Source organism: Python bivittatus, unplaced genomic scaffold (genome assembly GCF_059951505.1).
Source record: "Python bivittatus isolate LINGU-HERP-01145 unplaced genomic scaffold, Pbiv_v1 ctg000840_np1212, whole genome shotgun sequence".
Taxonomy (NCBI): Eukaryota; Metazoa; Chordata; class Lepidosauria; order Squamata; family Pythonidae; genus Python; species Python bivittatus.
Window position 1 is genome coordinate 48,667,207 of NW_028277113.1, and position 18,717 is coordinate 48,685,923.

An 18,717-nucleotide genomic window follows, 5' to 3' on the forward strand; every position below is an offset into this window, starting at 1 on the left:
TCTATTTGAGGGTGGTGAGATGGGTGAGATGAGATGGGTGAGAAGCCTGACCTTGCTTTTCCTAAATTCACTACAAGCCAAACAATGCATTTATTCAAATAATGCATTTATTCAAATGCATACCCTTTTTCTCCTTGTGGATGCAACTTCTCCCAACACAGAAAAAGGCTAGAGAGTTGAATTCCTTCCCTACATAAGATGTCATTTTCACTTCTGCCAGCTTTTTATCTGTGCTCCCTCTCCCTAATTCCAGGTTTGCAGAGCCCAAAGACATAAAAACAAGGAAGAAAAAAATGTGGTTGGGGTGGTGGATGGGAAGGAAGTGGTAGCAAACTTGTCTTCATAATTTTTTATGTATGTATGCTTGTATTAGTTTTATAAGGCCGTCCAACTCAAACAATGTGACCCTGGGCAGCATACAACAACAAAAAACAAACATCCCCCCCCAATCACATAACATTAAAACATATACAATATATAAATGTAAGATACAAAATCTGTAACATTTAGCTTCATTTTGTACTGGTTGAGATGTAGTGAGAAAGGTAGAACAGCAGAAAATAGAGCAGTCAGTCTCCTGTCAAGTGTGGTGAGGCAAGGGAATTCTATGTTTCCTCAGACTATTTCTGAACTACAGATGGTGAGAACAATTTGGGGAAAAGGTGAGTTATGTTAGGAGTGGCTGTTGGTATAGCAGATGTCATGCTCTTATGTTAAGTAACCTGGATTTACCTACAGAAGTTTTGAAATTCTGCTCCTTAAACTGGAGAATGGCAGGTATCAGTCACACAAGCCAAACGTTGATGCAGAACAGAAGCCAAGTTTTCTCTCTCAGTATGCAGATGTTCTGCATGGACAAAAAAAAAAACAAAAAAAACACCAAAAGCCCCCAAAGTATCTACTAAATTTTGGAAGTTGTAAGGCAAACAGTTTCTGCGCATCCATAAACATTAAGATTTCATCTTTATCATTTTAAGTAGATTAAAAAATTGTGTCTTGTTTTAGGCAATATGCCAGCTTCTCCATTAGCTTTTCTCATAACATTTGATTAAGATTCTAAACAAGCATTTAGTAATTAAGTGAAGTGCTTTGGGAATTTGTATGCTGTCCGCAGCTTTCCAAGTTCTCAGAAACACCAAAGTTCATTTTGTGAAAAGCAACTGGAAGTTGCTCTACCAGTTTTCACTCAAGTGTCAGCTAATTGTGGAGGAAATTACTTTTTTGATAGGTTGTACTTTAAAAATCTAATTAGTATTTGGGAAGAGTAGTCTTATATCCACATCATGCCAAGATCAGAAATGCTGCTATTATGGCAGTAGGAAGATTGCTCTCTCTAGTTTGTGCTAAACCTGGAGAGAAAAAAACACAAACTAGAAGATATCAGAATGGCAGAGCAATGATAGCCATTTTTCACTTGTACTGAAAAAAAGTTAAGAACAGCATTTATAAAGGATTCTTCCAGCAGCACCTACACACTGGCTGTGTATAGAAGTCAGTGAACTCACAGTAGTGGAGATATGTACCACACAAAATAATTTCTGCATTCACATATACACAACATGCAATATTTTGCAGCACCATCTCCAGTATGTCCATTTTTAAATATTAAGAATGTTATATTTAAACGTATAACAGCAGCAAGAAGGAGGAGAAAAGTGGGTCTGTAAAAACTAACAAATATATAGTGCACTTTCAAACATTTTAACCAAGAAATAAATCCCAAATGAATCCAGTTCTTATTCCTAGTAAATGTGCATAGGGTTTCAAAATTACTTGGATCAAACTTTCATAGAGTGTACAGTAGTCTACTTTTTCAGATGCATGAGATGTTGGCCAAAATTTGAACCTAAGAACAGCTCTGCAATTGTTTATTTTGCATGTCATGGTCTTTCAAACCTTCTGAATACAATTTTTGGTCTCTGTACAAAGTGCTTCTGATCTGTGAAAGTTTATGTCATAATAAATCTTTACTACAGAATACATTTTTAAGACTCATAGATTTATACTGTATATGGAGGTATGGTTCTTATTTAACTGGAATATATTTTCAAAATAAGTTTTATATTAGATAAATATGATAGGAAATGTCATTTACTTTTTTATATGTACTAAATAATATGAGAGTTCGTGGCAGATAATACCTACTGAGTTTTTAATATGTAGAGGACATTTGAACAGACTTTTTTCAATGTCAATATTCTGCTATTCATGTGTTCTTTAGTATTGCTTTTGATCTTGAATACATTGAGAAAATAATTTCAGCAATAGAATCTGTAGTATTTGTGTATCTTTAAAAAGAAAGTTGAAAATATAAACTTAATCCTTTAAAAACTAAACAGGTGCTACAAAATACTTTGTGTTTTTTGCTGCAGTACAGAAAACAGCTATCATTCTGTAAACTTGATGTCATATTTACAGCTCTGAAATTCTAAAATATTTGAATAAGACATTGGAACTGCTGATAATTACAGATATTATGTAATTTGCTGACCGTGTAATTTGCTGCATGATCATTTTCTTAGGGAAGAGGGGAGCAGCTTGAAGCCTCATGTGGTCCTCACATTCCTTTTTTGTGTAAAATCAGCAGCATAGCTTCCCACAATTTTTAACTGAAAATATATAAAAACTGTAATTCCAACCACAAATACACTTAACATAATTCAGAATGATCCCTACCCATAATGTGGGTAAGATGACAGACTCCTGGCCTTTCCCACGTTCATGACCATAGGTAGTTGCAAGTTCGTGCTGCACCCTGTGGCCCTTACCTTCCTGAAGGATGTTATGTAGGTCCTGGACACCAAAAGGTTTCACTCCCACTATACATCAAAGGTATTTTTAAAACTTCATTTGTTATGCTGAAATGAAAATATAACTACTACTGCGAGCATGGATTCTCATGCATAATTCATTTCCCCAAATTGTTATTAATTGTAATGGTTTGCAAAAAAGCTGCTGTTAACTGTGATCAAATCCTATATGAATAGCAAGAATTTTAAACATGTAAAAAAGAATTTTATAATTTAAGATTCTACTGTCTTTACTGTCTCTTAAGCCTTTGTTTACATTCTGTAGTGGAATGCTTTTAATTCTCAAGACAGCTCTGAGTGCCTCAAAATTATTCTTTGTACAATAACGTTCCACATAGAGATTTATAAAACAGTTCACATTTAATGTCTGCAATTTTCTGGGTTGTAAATACTTTAAATGTCATAAAAAGACTGAATGAGTTTATTTTATTAATGTTTTTGAGCAATATTAATATATTGTGGGTGTTTTTTTTTTTTCCCAGAGCATTTTATCTGGACAAATCAAATCTTCCTCCTAATTCAACATCAAAAGCTGCTTATATAGATAAGGTAAATCAATATGTGTGATTAAACTAAGTATTTGAATATGCTCAATTATGAAGCAGTATTGCAATGCATGCTGTCCACATGAACAAAAACACATTATATTTCATAATAGATTAATACAACCTTTAATCACATGAAATACTTTCATAGTCCCACAGTAATGAGATTTGAGTGCTTAACATTGGGAAATTGAGAAGGTCCCATTTATCTTCCAAGCCTATTATATTCAGAACCGCAATTTGTTTTTTTGATAGAAGCACACACAGTGAGATGCATACAAAGACATTATCTTATGCAAAGAAGGTGACATCTTTATGATCAATCGTATTTCTGTACAAATTTAAAACAAAAGGCAAGCAGCAAAAAAGGTAAAATAGATGGGTATTATCAGCAGTCAGCAGAGGTTACAAACTTGCTTTGATGCTATGGGTCCAGCCCTGGATTAACCATTCAGCAAAATAAGCAGGTGTTTAGGATACCAAAGGAAGGTGGGTACCACAGAATTCTTTCCTTTATCATGCCCTTAACTCCTTCACTGCCAGACTCGACTTTAGTCGATTTTTTTTTGTAATTGTCCTTATCTGCCATGTTCAACTTTAATCTGCATTGTTAAAAAATGTTTTGTTTGGCATGGTGAGTGACTAAAATGTAAAAGTTTGATTTAAAGGTGTCGTCAGATACCACATTTGTTTCCATCTCAACAGCTTCATTTCTGTTGAGGGGCACTGTTGTTGGGCTGTGCTTAGGGCATCAGTTAGCCTTAATCTGGCCCTGTACAGGTCAATGTTTTCAGAAAAAAATTGTGTTGTAGTAAAAGATTGGCAGTTAATGTCTGATTGTCGTATGCATTTGTTGAGAGTCAAAGAATTACTTTGGCTACCTTTTGGACAAATAGGACACTTTTTATTACAGTTACAGAATTTCTGATCCTGTATCTCAGAAATAAAGAGGTAAAGATGTGCTTGACTCAACTCAGTTTCTGGTGATTGCTTCCATGTAGGGTTTTTGGCAATGATATGGAAGTGGTTTGTCTTGGCCTAGTTCTGGGGTTGTTTTTTTTTTCTTTCCAATCTACCGAACAGCCTGGAATTTGCAAGTGATTCTCCATACAGCAGCTCTTTGGGGCCAACTGTGTTCAGTTTCTGTAAACAACCAAGGTTGACTACTGAAGTCTACATCAGAGATAGGAACCACTTGGTTACCTCAGTCCTTGTTTCTTCAATTAATTCATGTGAATAAGTTGAGAGTTCTGTTTTATCTGCATTTGATGTTAAGAAGAAAAGTTTTGTGATGACCAGAAAGAATAGAATGAGGAACCGCTGGAGCTATAGAATCCACTGCCCAAGTTTTATTGTATTTCTGGTTTTATAGGGATGGGGATATCAAAGCCTGTTTACTTCATTTGGTAAAATATCCAGGTCATACTGATTTATTTTATATGTAAATTCCTTTATCTGATCAGGTGGATTTTATTTATGTCACCAGATTTTATTATGCTGCCTGCAAAGCTAGATGTGAACTGACTGCTTCTTTTACATTATAATGTCATCTGATGTCAGTCATGGAGTGTAATAAAAACACTGAATGACAACAAAAGAACTTTACTGCTGTGTATGCACAGATACAGAGACTGTTTCTCCTTTGATTATATATATTAGGTGTAATTTTTATAGTTTTAGTGATAATAATAATAATAATAATAATAATAATAATAATAATAATAATTTGGAGAGACAGTTTTATGCAGCGGTTAAGGCACCAGGCTAGAAACTGGGAGACCGTGAGTTCTAGTCCCATCTGAGGCACGAAGACAGCTGGGTTACCTTGGGCCAGTCACTCTCTCTCAGCCCTAGGAAGGAGGCAATGCAAGCCACTTCTGCAAAACTTGCAGTTGCCAGGAGTCAAGACTGACCCAAAGGCACATAATAATAATAATAATAATAATAATAATAATTATTATTATTATTATTATTGTAAATCTATCTAAGGGTCAACATTTTAACATTAACAATATTATCCATTTTATATTCTAAGAGTTAGTTTTAGAGTTATTGTTTTAGTGCTAATATCTTGTCTTTTTTTTGTGCTCTTTATTATAATATAATATATATTGTCATATTATATTCCACTTACATTTTAGAAGTCACATTCTCCCTTGCTTTTCTTTTTTCTTGTTTGCCTGATTACTCTTGTGTTATACTAGTCATTGAACAAAGTATAGGATTGGATCAGATGAGGAACAGAGGATATCCTATTGTCATTTTCACTGGATAGAACAATGTAACCACTGTAGTGCACTGAAAAGGAATTAAGAACATATTGAAGTGAAGGACATGGCCTGGGAGATTGGCAAAGACTATACAAAGAGGCCTGGTGAACAAAATTAGACCCATGTGAGAAAGAGCCTTCTCTGTGTGGTTCCCAGGCTTTGTAATGCACTCCCCAAGAAGGTGTGGCTGTCCCCAACTCTCCCAGTATTCAGGAAAATGGCAACACCTCATCTCTTCCTCCAACCGTTTAATTTATTTTAATGTTACCTGATTTTAATTGTGTTGTATTGATTTCATTTTTATGTTTTATAATTTCTATTTGTGCTTGTTGTAAGTTACTATAAGTTTTGTATGGACAGAAATGCAGGATATAAATTTAGTAAATGTTCATCATATGCATTATATGAAAGAATAGAAGTTAGGGATTTCATCCTGAGGATGACCAGTGTTCTCTAGATGCTCACAGGATGTTCAAGACAGTTACATTTTTTTATTTTGTTGAACATATAATATCACATATATATTGTCACAGAGTAAACCCTTTTAATGATAGCAGCATTGTAATTTACTTGCAGCTAATGCGACCGATCAACTCTTTGGATGAGCTTTACCGACTAATGGCATCTTTCATAAGATCCAAGCGCACAGCAGCCTGTGCTTACACAGCTTGCGGTGCTTCTGGAGTTGGACTACTGTCAGTCTCTTCAGAACTCTGTAGCCGGCTGGGAGCTTGCCACATCATCATGTGCAATAGTGGAGTTCACCGGTATGATAATTTATCTTTTCTAAAAATTACCGTTAATTGCTGTCCAGACCTAAGAATGAAGAGGATGGATATGGATATGGATATGGATATGGATATGGATATGGATATGGATATGGGTGTGTGTGTGTGTGTGTGTGTGTGTGTGTGCATCCTTCATAGATAGTACTGTTGATGTAACTAAGAGTATGAGTGGTGGGACTAAAATCATAATGCAGTCATGCTTTATTCCATTATTACAAAGTAATAAAAAAGCAGTTGCATAGATTGAGATTAAAAACAATTAAACCATACAAAATAGCAATACACTATACAGTGGAATAATAAGAAAGAAGAGAGCAATGTGGATTCAACAAAAACTTCGATGAACTTACGAGTCATCAGCTGATGCTGAAAATTAATCAGTCTTGGTACCTAGGGATTAGGAAATTCTGTAGTTGGAGCACCTGTACGGAGACTATTCTCTTCCCGATTACCATGTAACTGATCTCTGGCATACGTAGCACCATCAAGGCAGCATCCTAGATGATCTTAATGACTAGAAGATAATAAAAGATTTAGAGAAGTCATTATCTCTTGTTTTCAGCCTTTTCATTAATACAGGGATAATATTAGTGACTTATTTTTTTACTGGTATTAAGGAATATATATGTTTATATTATGTGTGTGTGTGTATACACACACAGACACACACACACATGCACAGTGCTAAACAACAGTACAATCTTGTCTATATTAAGAATTTTGAAATCCTGCTGATTAACTGAAAGCTTCAGAACGCAACTGTAATGTGCAGAAATGCCTCACTGAATTCAATGAAACCTGCAAATAACTATAGTTTGACTGAGATAATAATGATTTAGCTTAGGAAGAAACTGTTTAAATTATATTGTCTCTGGTAACATTTCTTTCTTATATATATACTGAAAACATGAAAAAACATTTACCTGCCCATGTGCAAAATGCTTACAAATAATTTGTTCCTCATTCTGTAGTAGGTGGTGCAAAGGTTACTGTAACAGATTTATATTTTCAGAACATTCTAATAATCTGTTATAATAAATTTAGAGATGACAAAAATCTATCCTGCAATTATTTAAGCTGCTCCAGTCATTAGCAACGTAGAATTGCTTCACAGAAAACTGTAAAATAATTCCAATAGATTAATGCCTTATTGCCTGAGTGGAATTCCATTGGGTCATCATGAGAATATATAACATTTTTCACATTCTGTAAAATATATATTTTAAAATGGAACTGACATTTCCCAAAATAAATTGTTTCTGTATGCATAAACTACTCTAGTATTCTTCTTGAATACATAGTGATATTACCAAGTTCTCTAGATAGACTGAGGTGTCATTCTATATATTGCATTAGACTCTTCAATTCAACTAGAGATATATGGTATAACTGTATAATAAAACTGATCTGAAACTGCTTCTAAGTGGCCCATACCTTTGCCTGAAGTCATTCTTTTTCCTTAGCAGAAGGCAGCAGACTATGTTTTTCTAATATTCATCTGGATTACATCAGTAACCCCAGAGCCAGGGCTTATTTGATCTTGCTAACTTCATTAAATTTTAAAAGAAAAATAGTAAACACTAACAAGAGCTAATATTAAGAGAGAGAGAGAGAGAGAGAGATTAGGAAAAAAAAGATAGTTAAGATTAAAAGTGTGAAAAGCAAGAGAAAAAAAAGGAAAGGAAAAGAAGAAAAAAAGAATTGACTTCCAACCCTCCTTATAACAGATATAAGTAACAATATACATCAAACTCTTATTCTAAGTTTACAATATAACTTCCATTATTTCTATTAACCCGTATTATTTCTAATCATCAAATCCATACAACATAATTTCATTTTTTTCTGTTTCCTGCAAAAAGTCCAAAAAAGATTTCCAGTTAGCATTAAAATTACACAATGTCTTGTCTCGAATCAAAGCCGTCAATTTCACCATCTCAGCCAACTCCATCAGTTTCACCATCCATTCTTCCACTGTAGGTAATATCTTATCTTTCCATCTCTGTGCATATAATAGGCTTGCTACGTTATCATATATAAAAACAAAGTTCCATAGGTTTTTTCCAACTGTTTGTCCATCAGACCCAAAAGGAAAGTCTCTGGTTTTGACTGTATGTTAATCTTTAAAACCTTCTGTATTAAAATATGTATCTAGTTACATTACATCATTTTATAAAAGTTGTCTTTAAGATTATAACACAATGTAAATTTCAATCCTTTCTGACACATAGTAATAATGACTAGATCAGAATTTTAACTGTCAACTGCAGTTTGTACAAATTGTTACTTTATAACAATAAGATTTTTTTTTAACCAGCCCCTGATGTAAAGTCCAAGCTGAGTTTTCTGTTTTATGATTCCCATTACTTAGATTTGCTATTATTCTCTATAACACTTAGCATCTAGAGGAGAAAATATAGTGCATACTAGAAATTAGGAGAGCAATGAAGGTTTGTACCCCAGGGCACTTTCTTTTAGGACAAAAAATACATTATTAACTATTGTAAATGTAGATGTAAAACAAACTGACAATATCTGAAACAGATCTGAAATAAGGGCCTGAATCTGGAATTCTATTAAGGTTGTGTGGCTTCTCCTTGAAATTGAGACCATAAAATCCATGACTTTTAGGCACAAGGTCTTCCTCTACCTTATTCTTTCAGTTTGTGTATATGCGTATATGTGTGCATATACATATGGAGATGTTATATACATGGCTTTCCATTATTTTTTTTCAAGTTAAAATTTTAAGATAATGGGAAACAGGATGCCTGTAGAACTGAAAGAATTCATCTGGAGACCTTGATTGTATGATACTTCTGGAGGCAACATTTAATCCATATTTGTTACATAGGCTATATCCATCTTGCTTTGTGAAGGGTATCAGCAATATTGGGAAAGGCATCAGAAGAGAACTGAAACAAGTGAAATTTTAATGGGCAGGTTTTGTGATGGATGGCATGAGCAGGGAAGATTCTGGAATGGAGGTTCAAGGTTGTCAGGAGGGAGGAGAGACGTTCCAGAGCAATCACCTCGTCACCCCGCAACAAGAGTGTTGGAAGACAAAGAGAATGAGGCTGGCCCCTCCCTAGAGTTTCACAGGGTATATCCACTAGCGTAGGTTTAGTCTGGTGAGATTCTGTCTATAAGGTACAAGCTAATAAAGAAGCTATTTTGGACTGAACTGGACTGTCTCTTCACTGTTCTTGGGCTGAGCCTGACAGGTTTAACAATACAGACTCTTGGAAACTCCTCTGTATTTTGAATAAAATCCTGAATAACATTGACTTTCTGATTAATAAAAACTAATTTATTTAAAGGTCATTAATAAGTGAAATCCAGTAAAGGGAATAGAATGAGTAAGTGGCAGATAGAAAAGCTGGTAGGATATTTATTTTGCAAATGAGAAGATAAAATCTAAAATAAATATTAAAAAAGGCTTGTTTGTAAAGTTATTCAGTGAAACAATATATATTATATATATATAATTAGTTATAATTGCTTGAAGTTTATATGAGAGATTCATGGGAGTCCATGGGGAGGGCAAGTGGGCAAGTGATGAAATGTGCATCACAACATTGTGATACAAACTTTACCCCTTACATATTTGTGTGGTATGTTGCGACATAAGTAAGAAAAGGCAGAGCTTCTTGCATCATGACATTGCAAGACATGTTGTATTATTTTGGCATCATCTTGGCTAGCTGCAGATAACTATAGGGATATTAACTGCTGGTTAGATTCTCTATATCTGCTTAATTTCAAGGAAGAGAATTAAACATCTAACATCTAACAATTGAAATAAAAAGTAGAGTGAAAATTCACAAGTTTGAGCAGTCTCAGAAGTTGTATTGTATCAAAGCAAAACAGAGTTCTTGTACCATAGTACTACACTATGATATATACATCTTCCTTTTAACCCTCATAGTATTATGTGGAACATGTTTAGATTTACTATCAGACATGAAAATGAACCACATCTCTTTTTTGGGGTATTATCAAACTAACTTTGTAAGTAATTTGCTTGCTTTAATTGAATTTGCAAATACAAAATGTTATACACCAGCAGCTTACAATTTATAATGCAACTTTAATTCCTGTCTGATTTATGATTAATGCATTAAAGTTATATATAGTCTAGAAAATACAAACATTGAATGTGGAACATTTGTCAGGACCAAATTTAAATTTTGACCATGGATATGTTCAGTGTGCTATGTAAGCTTCAACTAAACTCATTTTGAGAAAAAAGTTGTCTCTCAAAATATTCCATATTATATAAGTGCATATATCCAATAACAACATAAAGATGCAATTGTGTAGTAACTTAGTTAAATAAGACCAAAGTATTAAACTTTCAAATTCTCCAGTTGTCCTTTAGGCTGGATGTAATAGAAGAAGAGATCTGGAAAAATTGGTTGCTATTTTGTGACACAGTGACATTTCTAATAGATTATCGTACTATTGCTTTGAATGCTTTTCCCCTAAAAGGAATAAAAGAATAGACTTTCACATAGTGCAGAGATTCCTCAGATTATGTAAGACCTGACTTAATTAAACTCAGGTTAAAATGTTTCCCTAAGTCACATCTAAAATTTTCAAGGTATATAAAAATTCACATTATGCATGCAGTGCATGCAGATGAACACTGTAGAGCAGTGTTGTCCAAACCTGGCCACTTTAAGATGAGTGGACTTCAACTCCCAGAATTCCCCAGCCAGCCATGAGTTGAAGTCCACTCATCTTAAAGTGGCCAAGTTTGGACAACACTGCTGTAGAGTGAGACTATTAGGTGGATAGCACCTCTAAAGGTGGAGGCTTTCCTTCATTTTATAGAGCAGAAAATAAAAATAAGGAAGAAGGAAGAAGGAAGTGATAGTCTGTTTTTCATCACACATGTACTTGCACTCCATGTTTTGGGGACAGTTGGTCCTATTCTGAGTTAGGCAAAAATCAAGTTACACAAATCTTTCTAGAACAGAAAGAACAGAACCTAATTTGAGAAGTGCCTATATATTATTAATAAAGTTTATGTCTCTCTCCCTTGAGTTGAGTTTGACTGTTGGTGCCTTCGTAGGTATGTCATTATAGTTTCTTGGCAACAATATGAAATGATTTGCAACTTCTTTTGTCCAGGATTTTTTTTTTAATTTCCCAATTTAGCCTACAGCCCTGCGATTCCCAGGTGGTCTTAATTTATAGTATTATTCCATAAAACAAATATACTTGATTTTATACTTTTACTTGATTTCTCTGATTTATTTTTTTTTTTAGTTGTACGCTAAGCATCACTTTAGAGCAAGCAGTAATTCTTGCTCGGAGTCATGGTCTACCTCCTCGCTATATCCTCCAAGCTACAGATGTGATGCGCAAACAAGTAAGTTATCTTTTTTTAAAAAATATAATTTGGTGGTGTTTTCCTATCCAGTGCTCAGCCTTTTCTCCAAAAATGATTGCTAGAGTTGCAAAAGAAACCTTCCAGTTTGAAAAGTGTAAGGAACTGTAGCATGTGCAAGACTAATGAGCTAAGGATTCAGATTTTATCAGTCATGGCAGAAACTTAGAACTGTCAATTATGCACTGAATTTGAGTAAGCGTGAGATTTAAAGAAGAATTCAGATGACACTAAGGCAGCAGTTGGGTTTCCTGTGAATCCTAAAGAAGGTGAGGAAAGGAACACAAAAAAAGCACAAAAAAGTATTAAAAAATATTTAACAACTATTTTAAATTTTGAATGAATATTATTATTCCTTTTTAACTGACAACAAACTTGCTGAAAATACTAATGACTTTGCTCCTCCCTCTATAGTTCTTGCCCAAAAAGGAAAGTTTGTAATGATACAAGGCTGAAGATAAGCTGGTATTGATCAGATTCCCATAGGAACTACTACAGTTCTTCCAAAAATGGTTTCTACTTTGCATTGTTTAAATTTAATTATTATTTATTATCTTCTTGTTGTTATTAGTAATTTACTAAATACTATTTTGCTTCTGCCTACTTCTCTACCCATCTTAGGCTAAGGGGGATGGAACCCCTTGTTCATTGTATTTTGCATATATTTTTCTGTGTTTGGCCAGATTCCCCATCTTGTTCATCATTTACTGTGTGTTCTATTTTTATCTGATTTTGTTACTTTGTGAGCTACCTAGAGTCAGCCTGGAGTCAGGTGGTGCTGAAACTGAATCAAATAAATGAAGAGAAGGAATTCTCAATCAAAGAAGGAGCCATGGGAAAGGGCCATGATGATAGAATTGTGAAATTGGAAGGGGTCATTCCAAATTAAAGCATCCCAAATAGGTGGTGTCTATCCCTTGCCTGAACCCATCCAGTGTAGGGGAACCACATGAACGATTGGTATCTCTGCCAAACTGCTCTTACTGTTAAGAATATTTTTCTACTATGCATTTGGAATCTGCCCTTTTCTAATCCATATCTAATATTCTTTGTATGAATTCTGGAATGAAATAACAGATCTTGATCTTTTATTTGGCATATTTGAAAAAGTGCCATTTTATCTCTCTTTAGTTGTCTTTTCTCAAGGCTAAAAATACACAACTCTTTTAATTTATCTTCATAGGACTACAGCTCTAGTCATCAACTTAAGCTCATTGCCCTTCTCTGAACTCCTCCAATTTCTCTGGGCCTAGAACTGGAGATTGTACCACACTTGAATTAAAATCTGACCAAAGCAGAATAAAATGGAATGATTACTTCCTGTTTTAGAAATTATTCTCTGCTGATATGGCCTAAAATTGCATTTGCCATTTTTTGCAGCCATGTGACACCATTGGCTCATATTCAGTTTACAATCAAGTATTATTCCACTAACTTTTTCTTAAGTGCCATTCCCAAGCTAGGGATCTCATATCCTATGTCTGTGGCAACCTGCAATTATTTGTTAAATTTCTTTCTTTGCTTTCAACTCATTTCTCTGGCCTGGCAAGATCATTTAGAATTTTATTTCAGTCTTCTAAGGTATTAGCTATCTCAGCAATTCTGTATTATCTGCAGATTTGATAAACATTCCTTCTACTTGTTCATACAAGTCATCAATAAAAATTAGGGAAGATTACAGGACTCAGTACTGAACCCTGTAGTCTCATTTCAGTTTGATGAGGAACCATTGATTAGTGTTAGTTGAATATGATTTTCAAGCCAGCTATGTACTCACTTAATTAGCATGACATCCAGCCCACACTTGACTAGGATGCTGGTAGGGATATGCAATACTTGGACTGAAAACCAAGAAAGTACTTTGCAGCAGGGATGGGCATGCATGTTGTACCTGTCAATGTTTCTTTAAAGAAGCTGCATTTTTTTCTTAGATTCAACTGGTAGACATGCAATAACAGAAAAATATATGTTTGAGTTAGAGAAGTACCAACAGTGTGTAACAAGGTGCTTTGGAATGGCATGGGTACAGTGTTGGTATTTCATTAACTCAGATGCATATTTTCTTGAGATTGTGCAGCTACTATACAAAGCCAGGAAAAGATGCAGTTTCTTTAAAGAGGCACTGAGAGCTTGGGCCACTAACAGGGCAGTAACCCACATTTTCTTCCCGCCAGCCCCAGCTTGCTGGGAAGTTAACGTCTACTTTTTCCTGCTATGTATCAAAAATAGTGCTTTCTGACTTGATAGCTCAAGCAGTGCTATCTGACTGCTATGATACATCTAATATTCCCAATGGCACCTGAGTGACTTGCAGGGTTTCTACATGTTCATGGTGTTCAGATGAACTTGGTCACAGAGCCTGACTCTCAGGAGTGGCCTTCAATAGTCTTGACCACTACTAGCCTCATGGTTACACACATGGGGATTCTGACTTGGTCCATGAAGCCAGCCCTGATGGTAGCAAGAAACCCCCAAGTTCATAGATGTGTATGTCTATATCAGGCCACATTCCAGTACCTGCAACTAAGATACCATTTTTCATCATATGGTTGATCAGCATACTTTGTATAAAGAAATACTTTGACTTTTCTTCATTCTCCTACATTCTGTATTGAAAGAAATATTGTGTCAATCTCTTAATCTCTTTTACACCTTCCCCCTAAGGGCCCAAGCCTATATAGAATTATAATCCAAACATGGATCCCAAGTTAGGTTTCCTTTTGAGATACAAAATTATTTGTAATTCAGTTTATTTACTGTAAGTCTCATTTATTCCCAGTAGATCTATTTGACTACAGATCACTTTTATCTTTTCTTCTGAATCCAAAACTGAGTGATGCTTGTGCCTTAATTCTAATTGCTTCAGTGTATCCTTCTCTTTTTGCATAGGTTCCTTTATATTTGATTACCGAGAGATAAATATTTTTTTCTCATAAATGCTTTGCTGGTGTCCCACATTGTAGACAAAGAAAATCAGAAGTTAAACTGATTTGGAAGAGCTCTTTAATTCCTGTTGGCACTTCAGTTTGATGTCCTCTTGTAATAACAGGCATTCTGTTATTTTTGTGTGGAGGTTCCTCTGTTTAATCTTACAATTATTGAATTATGATCTGGATATATAGGAGCTGCAACTTTTACATTTATGAGATTGGTTAGCAATGAATTAGAAATCCAGCACATGTCTATTCACAAATAAGTTTTATGAATTGAAGATTAATAAGTATATTCATACTTTTTAATTTTTATATGACTGTTATAAGCAGCAATGTATTGTTATTTACTCTTTATTTTTAATGCATATATTTCTGATATACAAGTAAAAATAATTACTTAGGTATTCTGCCTTTATCTTTTTCAAACATTATCTGATAATGATCATAGCAAATGCTTAAAAACACTGTATGGGAAGCACAACTACTTTCCTTTCTTACAGGGAGCAAGAGTTCAAAACACTGCAAAGAATTTAGGAGTCAGGGACCGAACACCACCATCTGCTCCAAGGTAACTTAACATTTCAATCTATTTCTTTTGATTGAAATCATTTTAACAATTTCTGCCAAATACCTTTCCTGGAGATTGACTTGAACTGCCACTAATATTTAAGTGCAGGGTTTTTTTTCCTTTTTAGAATCAGATTTAAACATAATTATTATTATTTAGTAATTTGTTCCTCAGCAGGATCATCATCTTATTTGACCATTTAAAAAAAATGTAATACTAGAGAAAAATGGCAATTTGTGTCCTGAATTGTTTTTTACAAAGAGTTTGCTAAAACTAGAAAACACAGAACCCTGGATACCAAAGATCTTATAATACAAATATTATATCTTGCTCACAACACAGAATGGTGCTGAACTACAGCATGTCGAGATGTCAGTGAAGCTTTCTTTGAAAGCATGCAAAACTCCCACTCATATTAGAAGCGTGTTTTAAAGCCCCAAAATGTATATGTAGCTTAGATAAATTTCTGAATTAGAAAAAAATGCCCAACTATTGATTATGCCATCTTCCCAAAATACAGTCTTCCCTTCCTTTTAATTAGTAGCAGAACTGGGAGAAGCAGTAGAAGCCTGTTCTTCTTTGCATCCCTCTCTAGCTACTATCCTGTTGTGGAATGCCATTGGAGATATGTAAATACAGCGATAACGTGTTAATGCATGGGGGAAAAGATGGCATCTGTAATTATTCTCTGAATCTCTGAATGCTGAAGAATTCTCTTGCTGAGGATTCTTCCAGACGGGGACACAGATCTAACTGGGAGTGAACTTGAGCCTCCTGCTAATCCTGTGACACTATTGCAAATCCCAAAAGTAAAATGGCAGTTTCTCACTATCCCACAAAATACGTTTTCAAGTAATGAGGGTTACAGGCTGAAGCAGCCAAATTTTGCTGTGTTGTCTTGCCTGGGGCTGGACTGTGTGAATTTGGAGGAGTTACCTGGCTTTCCCTGCCTCCCACTGTAATGGCAGCACATCAGGGCCCAGTGACAATACAGATAGTCCTTGTTTAGCAACCACAATTGGGACTGGCAACTCGGTTGCTAAGTAATGCAGTTACTAAGTGGAAAATCATGTAACCGCGATAATGCTTATGATTTTACTTCAGCTTTCCTTTTTCCCCACTCCCCCGCCCTTTGGAATGTTCACCCTGGCGCTGGGAGAATTAGCAAGAAGGGAATTAATGTTTGTATTTACATTCATTGGAGAGAAAGGGATTACAAGAGAATAAGCAGGCACAGAATGGGGAATACACATCAAAAGGGATGTGCTGACCCTGGTTATTTGCCTAGCGTTCCCTATTGTGTGCCTGCTTACTCTCTTGTAATCCCTTTCCAATCTCTTCACTCTGCAAGGGGGGGGGAACAGGTCAGGCACAGGACAATGCGTACTAACTAACTGAAATGGTGAATACGTGACTGAGAGAGAAACGCTGCGAAGGTCATAAATGTGTGCTTTGGTCGCGAAGTTATTTTTTCAGCACCATCCTAACTTTGAATGGTCACTCCATGAGGCAGCTGGTAAGCAAGGTCTACCTGTATAGCTATTAGGGACTGCCACCATGATGAGCACATCAAGCCATCAACATTATCTCTTCTCTTCTCTTCTCTTCTCTTCTCTTCTCTTCTCTTCTCTTCTCTTCTCTTCTCTTCTCTTCTCTTCTCTTCTCTTCTCTTCTCTTCTCTCCTCTCCTCTCCTCTCCTCTCCTCTCCTCTCCTCTCCTCTCCTCTCCTCTCCTCTCCTCTCCTCTCCTCTCCTCTCCTCTCCGCTCTCCGCTCTCCGCTCTCCGCTCTCCTCTTTCTTTCTCTCTCTCTCTCTCTCTCTTTCTTAGGAAAAGGGACTTGAGCTTTGGTATTAATCTGAGGAGACAGGATAAGGCACTCATAACTGGCAGGCAATGAGCATTGATTTGGCTATTACTCAGGAAGAGAAAACTCTTATTGCCTGTTGTCTACAAGCATTATAAACTTGCAAATGAGGCAACATGTTTGCTTTTATGGCATTCTGATACCCTAACAGATCTAGAAATAGACAGCCTGGCCAATAATCCAGCCTGCATTTTAATTGTGGGATCAAAAGATTTTAGCAATGGTCAAGCTGATGGGAATGCTCTGAGTATCAGTTGCATGAGAACTTGTGAGGGAGATGCTGATGCCCTCAAGAGCTTCTTGAGCCTCTGAAGGAATACAATGCTGGATCAGATAGACTTTGGGTCTTATTTAGTAGTATGACATTTCTTAGGTTCTTATTAGAATGTAAGTTAAATATTACAGTTATTTCATATTTATTTGAATTTATATTTAATGCAATGTAACAAAGAATTTAAGTGCTGCATTTTAGTGCTGTGTCTTTATCTGGATTCAGTAAATTGTCCAAGAATATTTTGCTTGATTTTTTTAAAAAAATGTGTCTAGTTTAGATTGCTGAGAATTTATTTTCATGCAGCGATGAATTCCACACATCTCAAATTTAAATGGATAAGGCTTAAAGAATGAATTATGCTTTTGTCCTACAAGGATCATGCCAATCAACTTTGCTTACAGACTGCCCTTTTCTATTTAGATTTAAATGTAATACCTTTATTGATAAATAATTGAACTGTAATGTGTTTGTATAGGGATAAGTTAGAGTCTTAGTTATTTTAAAATTTTATGGACAAGGCTTATTTTTGAAATACCTGTTTAGTGAATGATTCAGTCACCCTTAATATATATTAATTTCTTTTAGTTGCTGAGCAACAGAGAGAGCATGCTTATTTCATTTTTATGTCAATTATTTTGTAGTAAATTATATTAATGGAAGAAGCAAACATTTGTCTGTGCCTTTCTATATACAGACTTGTGTGCTACATTTGTGCTGTTTATTGCTTTGGGTTAGATGCAAGTTTATAGTGACTAGAGTTGATTCAATTTCTCTATATTTAACTGCTGTTTCATTGTTGAAAGGCTTCTCTAGCACAAAATCTACATCTGTCCATCTGAAGCATTTATTATACATTTTACTTTTACACCAAAAATTAAAAAGAAAAAAGTTGATATCCAGTACTAGTTAACTGCACACATGGAGACCTCCTGTTTCCAAAGTAAAATTCAGATTTGGCCTCAGTCAATCAGAGATGGAACCTTTAATCAAAGATAAATAGGCTTCCCCCCCCCCCCACTAATTTTGAATTTAGAACATATAGTTCCAAGACAATACCTCTTAAAATTTGGCAAAGGATAAGTGATAGTTATTATTGTGTTTCAGTGATCCCAAGAAGACATGGGTAATTTCTCATATCCTTCCTAGAAATGTCCTGAAACTTATCTGAATATATTTTGATGTTATGATGAAGTGGGAAAGGCTAGACTAGCTTGTCATTTTTTATTGTCACAGCTGGAACTTAAAGAAAGAGGGCAAATTTAAATCATTT

At 35.1% G+C, this 18,717-nt stretch overlaps 1 protein-coding gene across 1 annotated transcript in view; it reads left to right on the forward strand.

Annotated features, from left to right (window-relative positions):
• PREX2 (phosphatidylinositol-3,4,5-trisphosphate dependent Rac exchange factor 2) overlaps positions 1 to 18,717 on the forward strand; it is a 125,012-nt gene that overhangs the window by 101,079 nt on the left and 5,216 nt on the right. The window contains exons 36-39 of the mRNA XM_007423167.4: positions 3,293 to 3,359; positions 6,202 to 6,392; positions 11,688 to 11,790; positions 15,242 to 15,309. Coding sequence (XP_007423229.1) covers positions 3,293 to 3,359; positions 6,202 to 6,392; positions 11,688 to 11,790; positions 15,242 to 15,309 — 429 coding nt within the window. The remainder of the gene's footprint in view (positions 1 to 3,292; positions 3,360 to 6,201; positions 6,393 to 11,687; positions 11,791 to 15,241; positions 15,310 to 18,717) is intronic.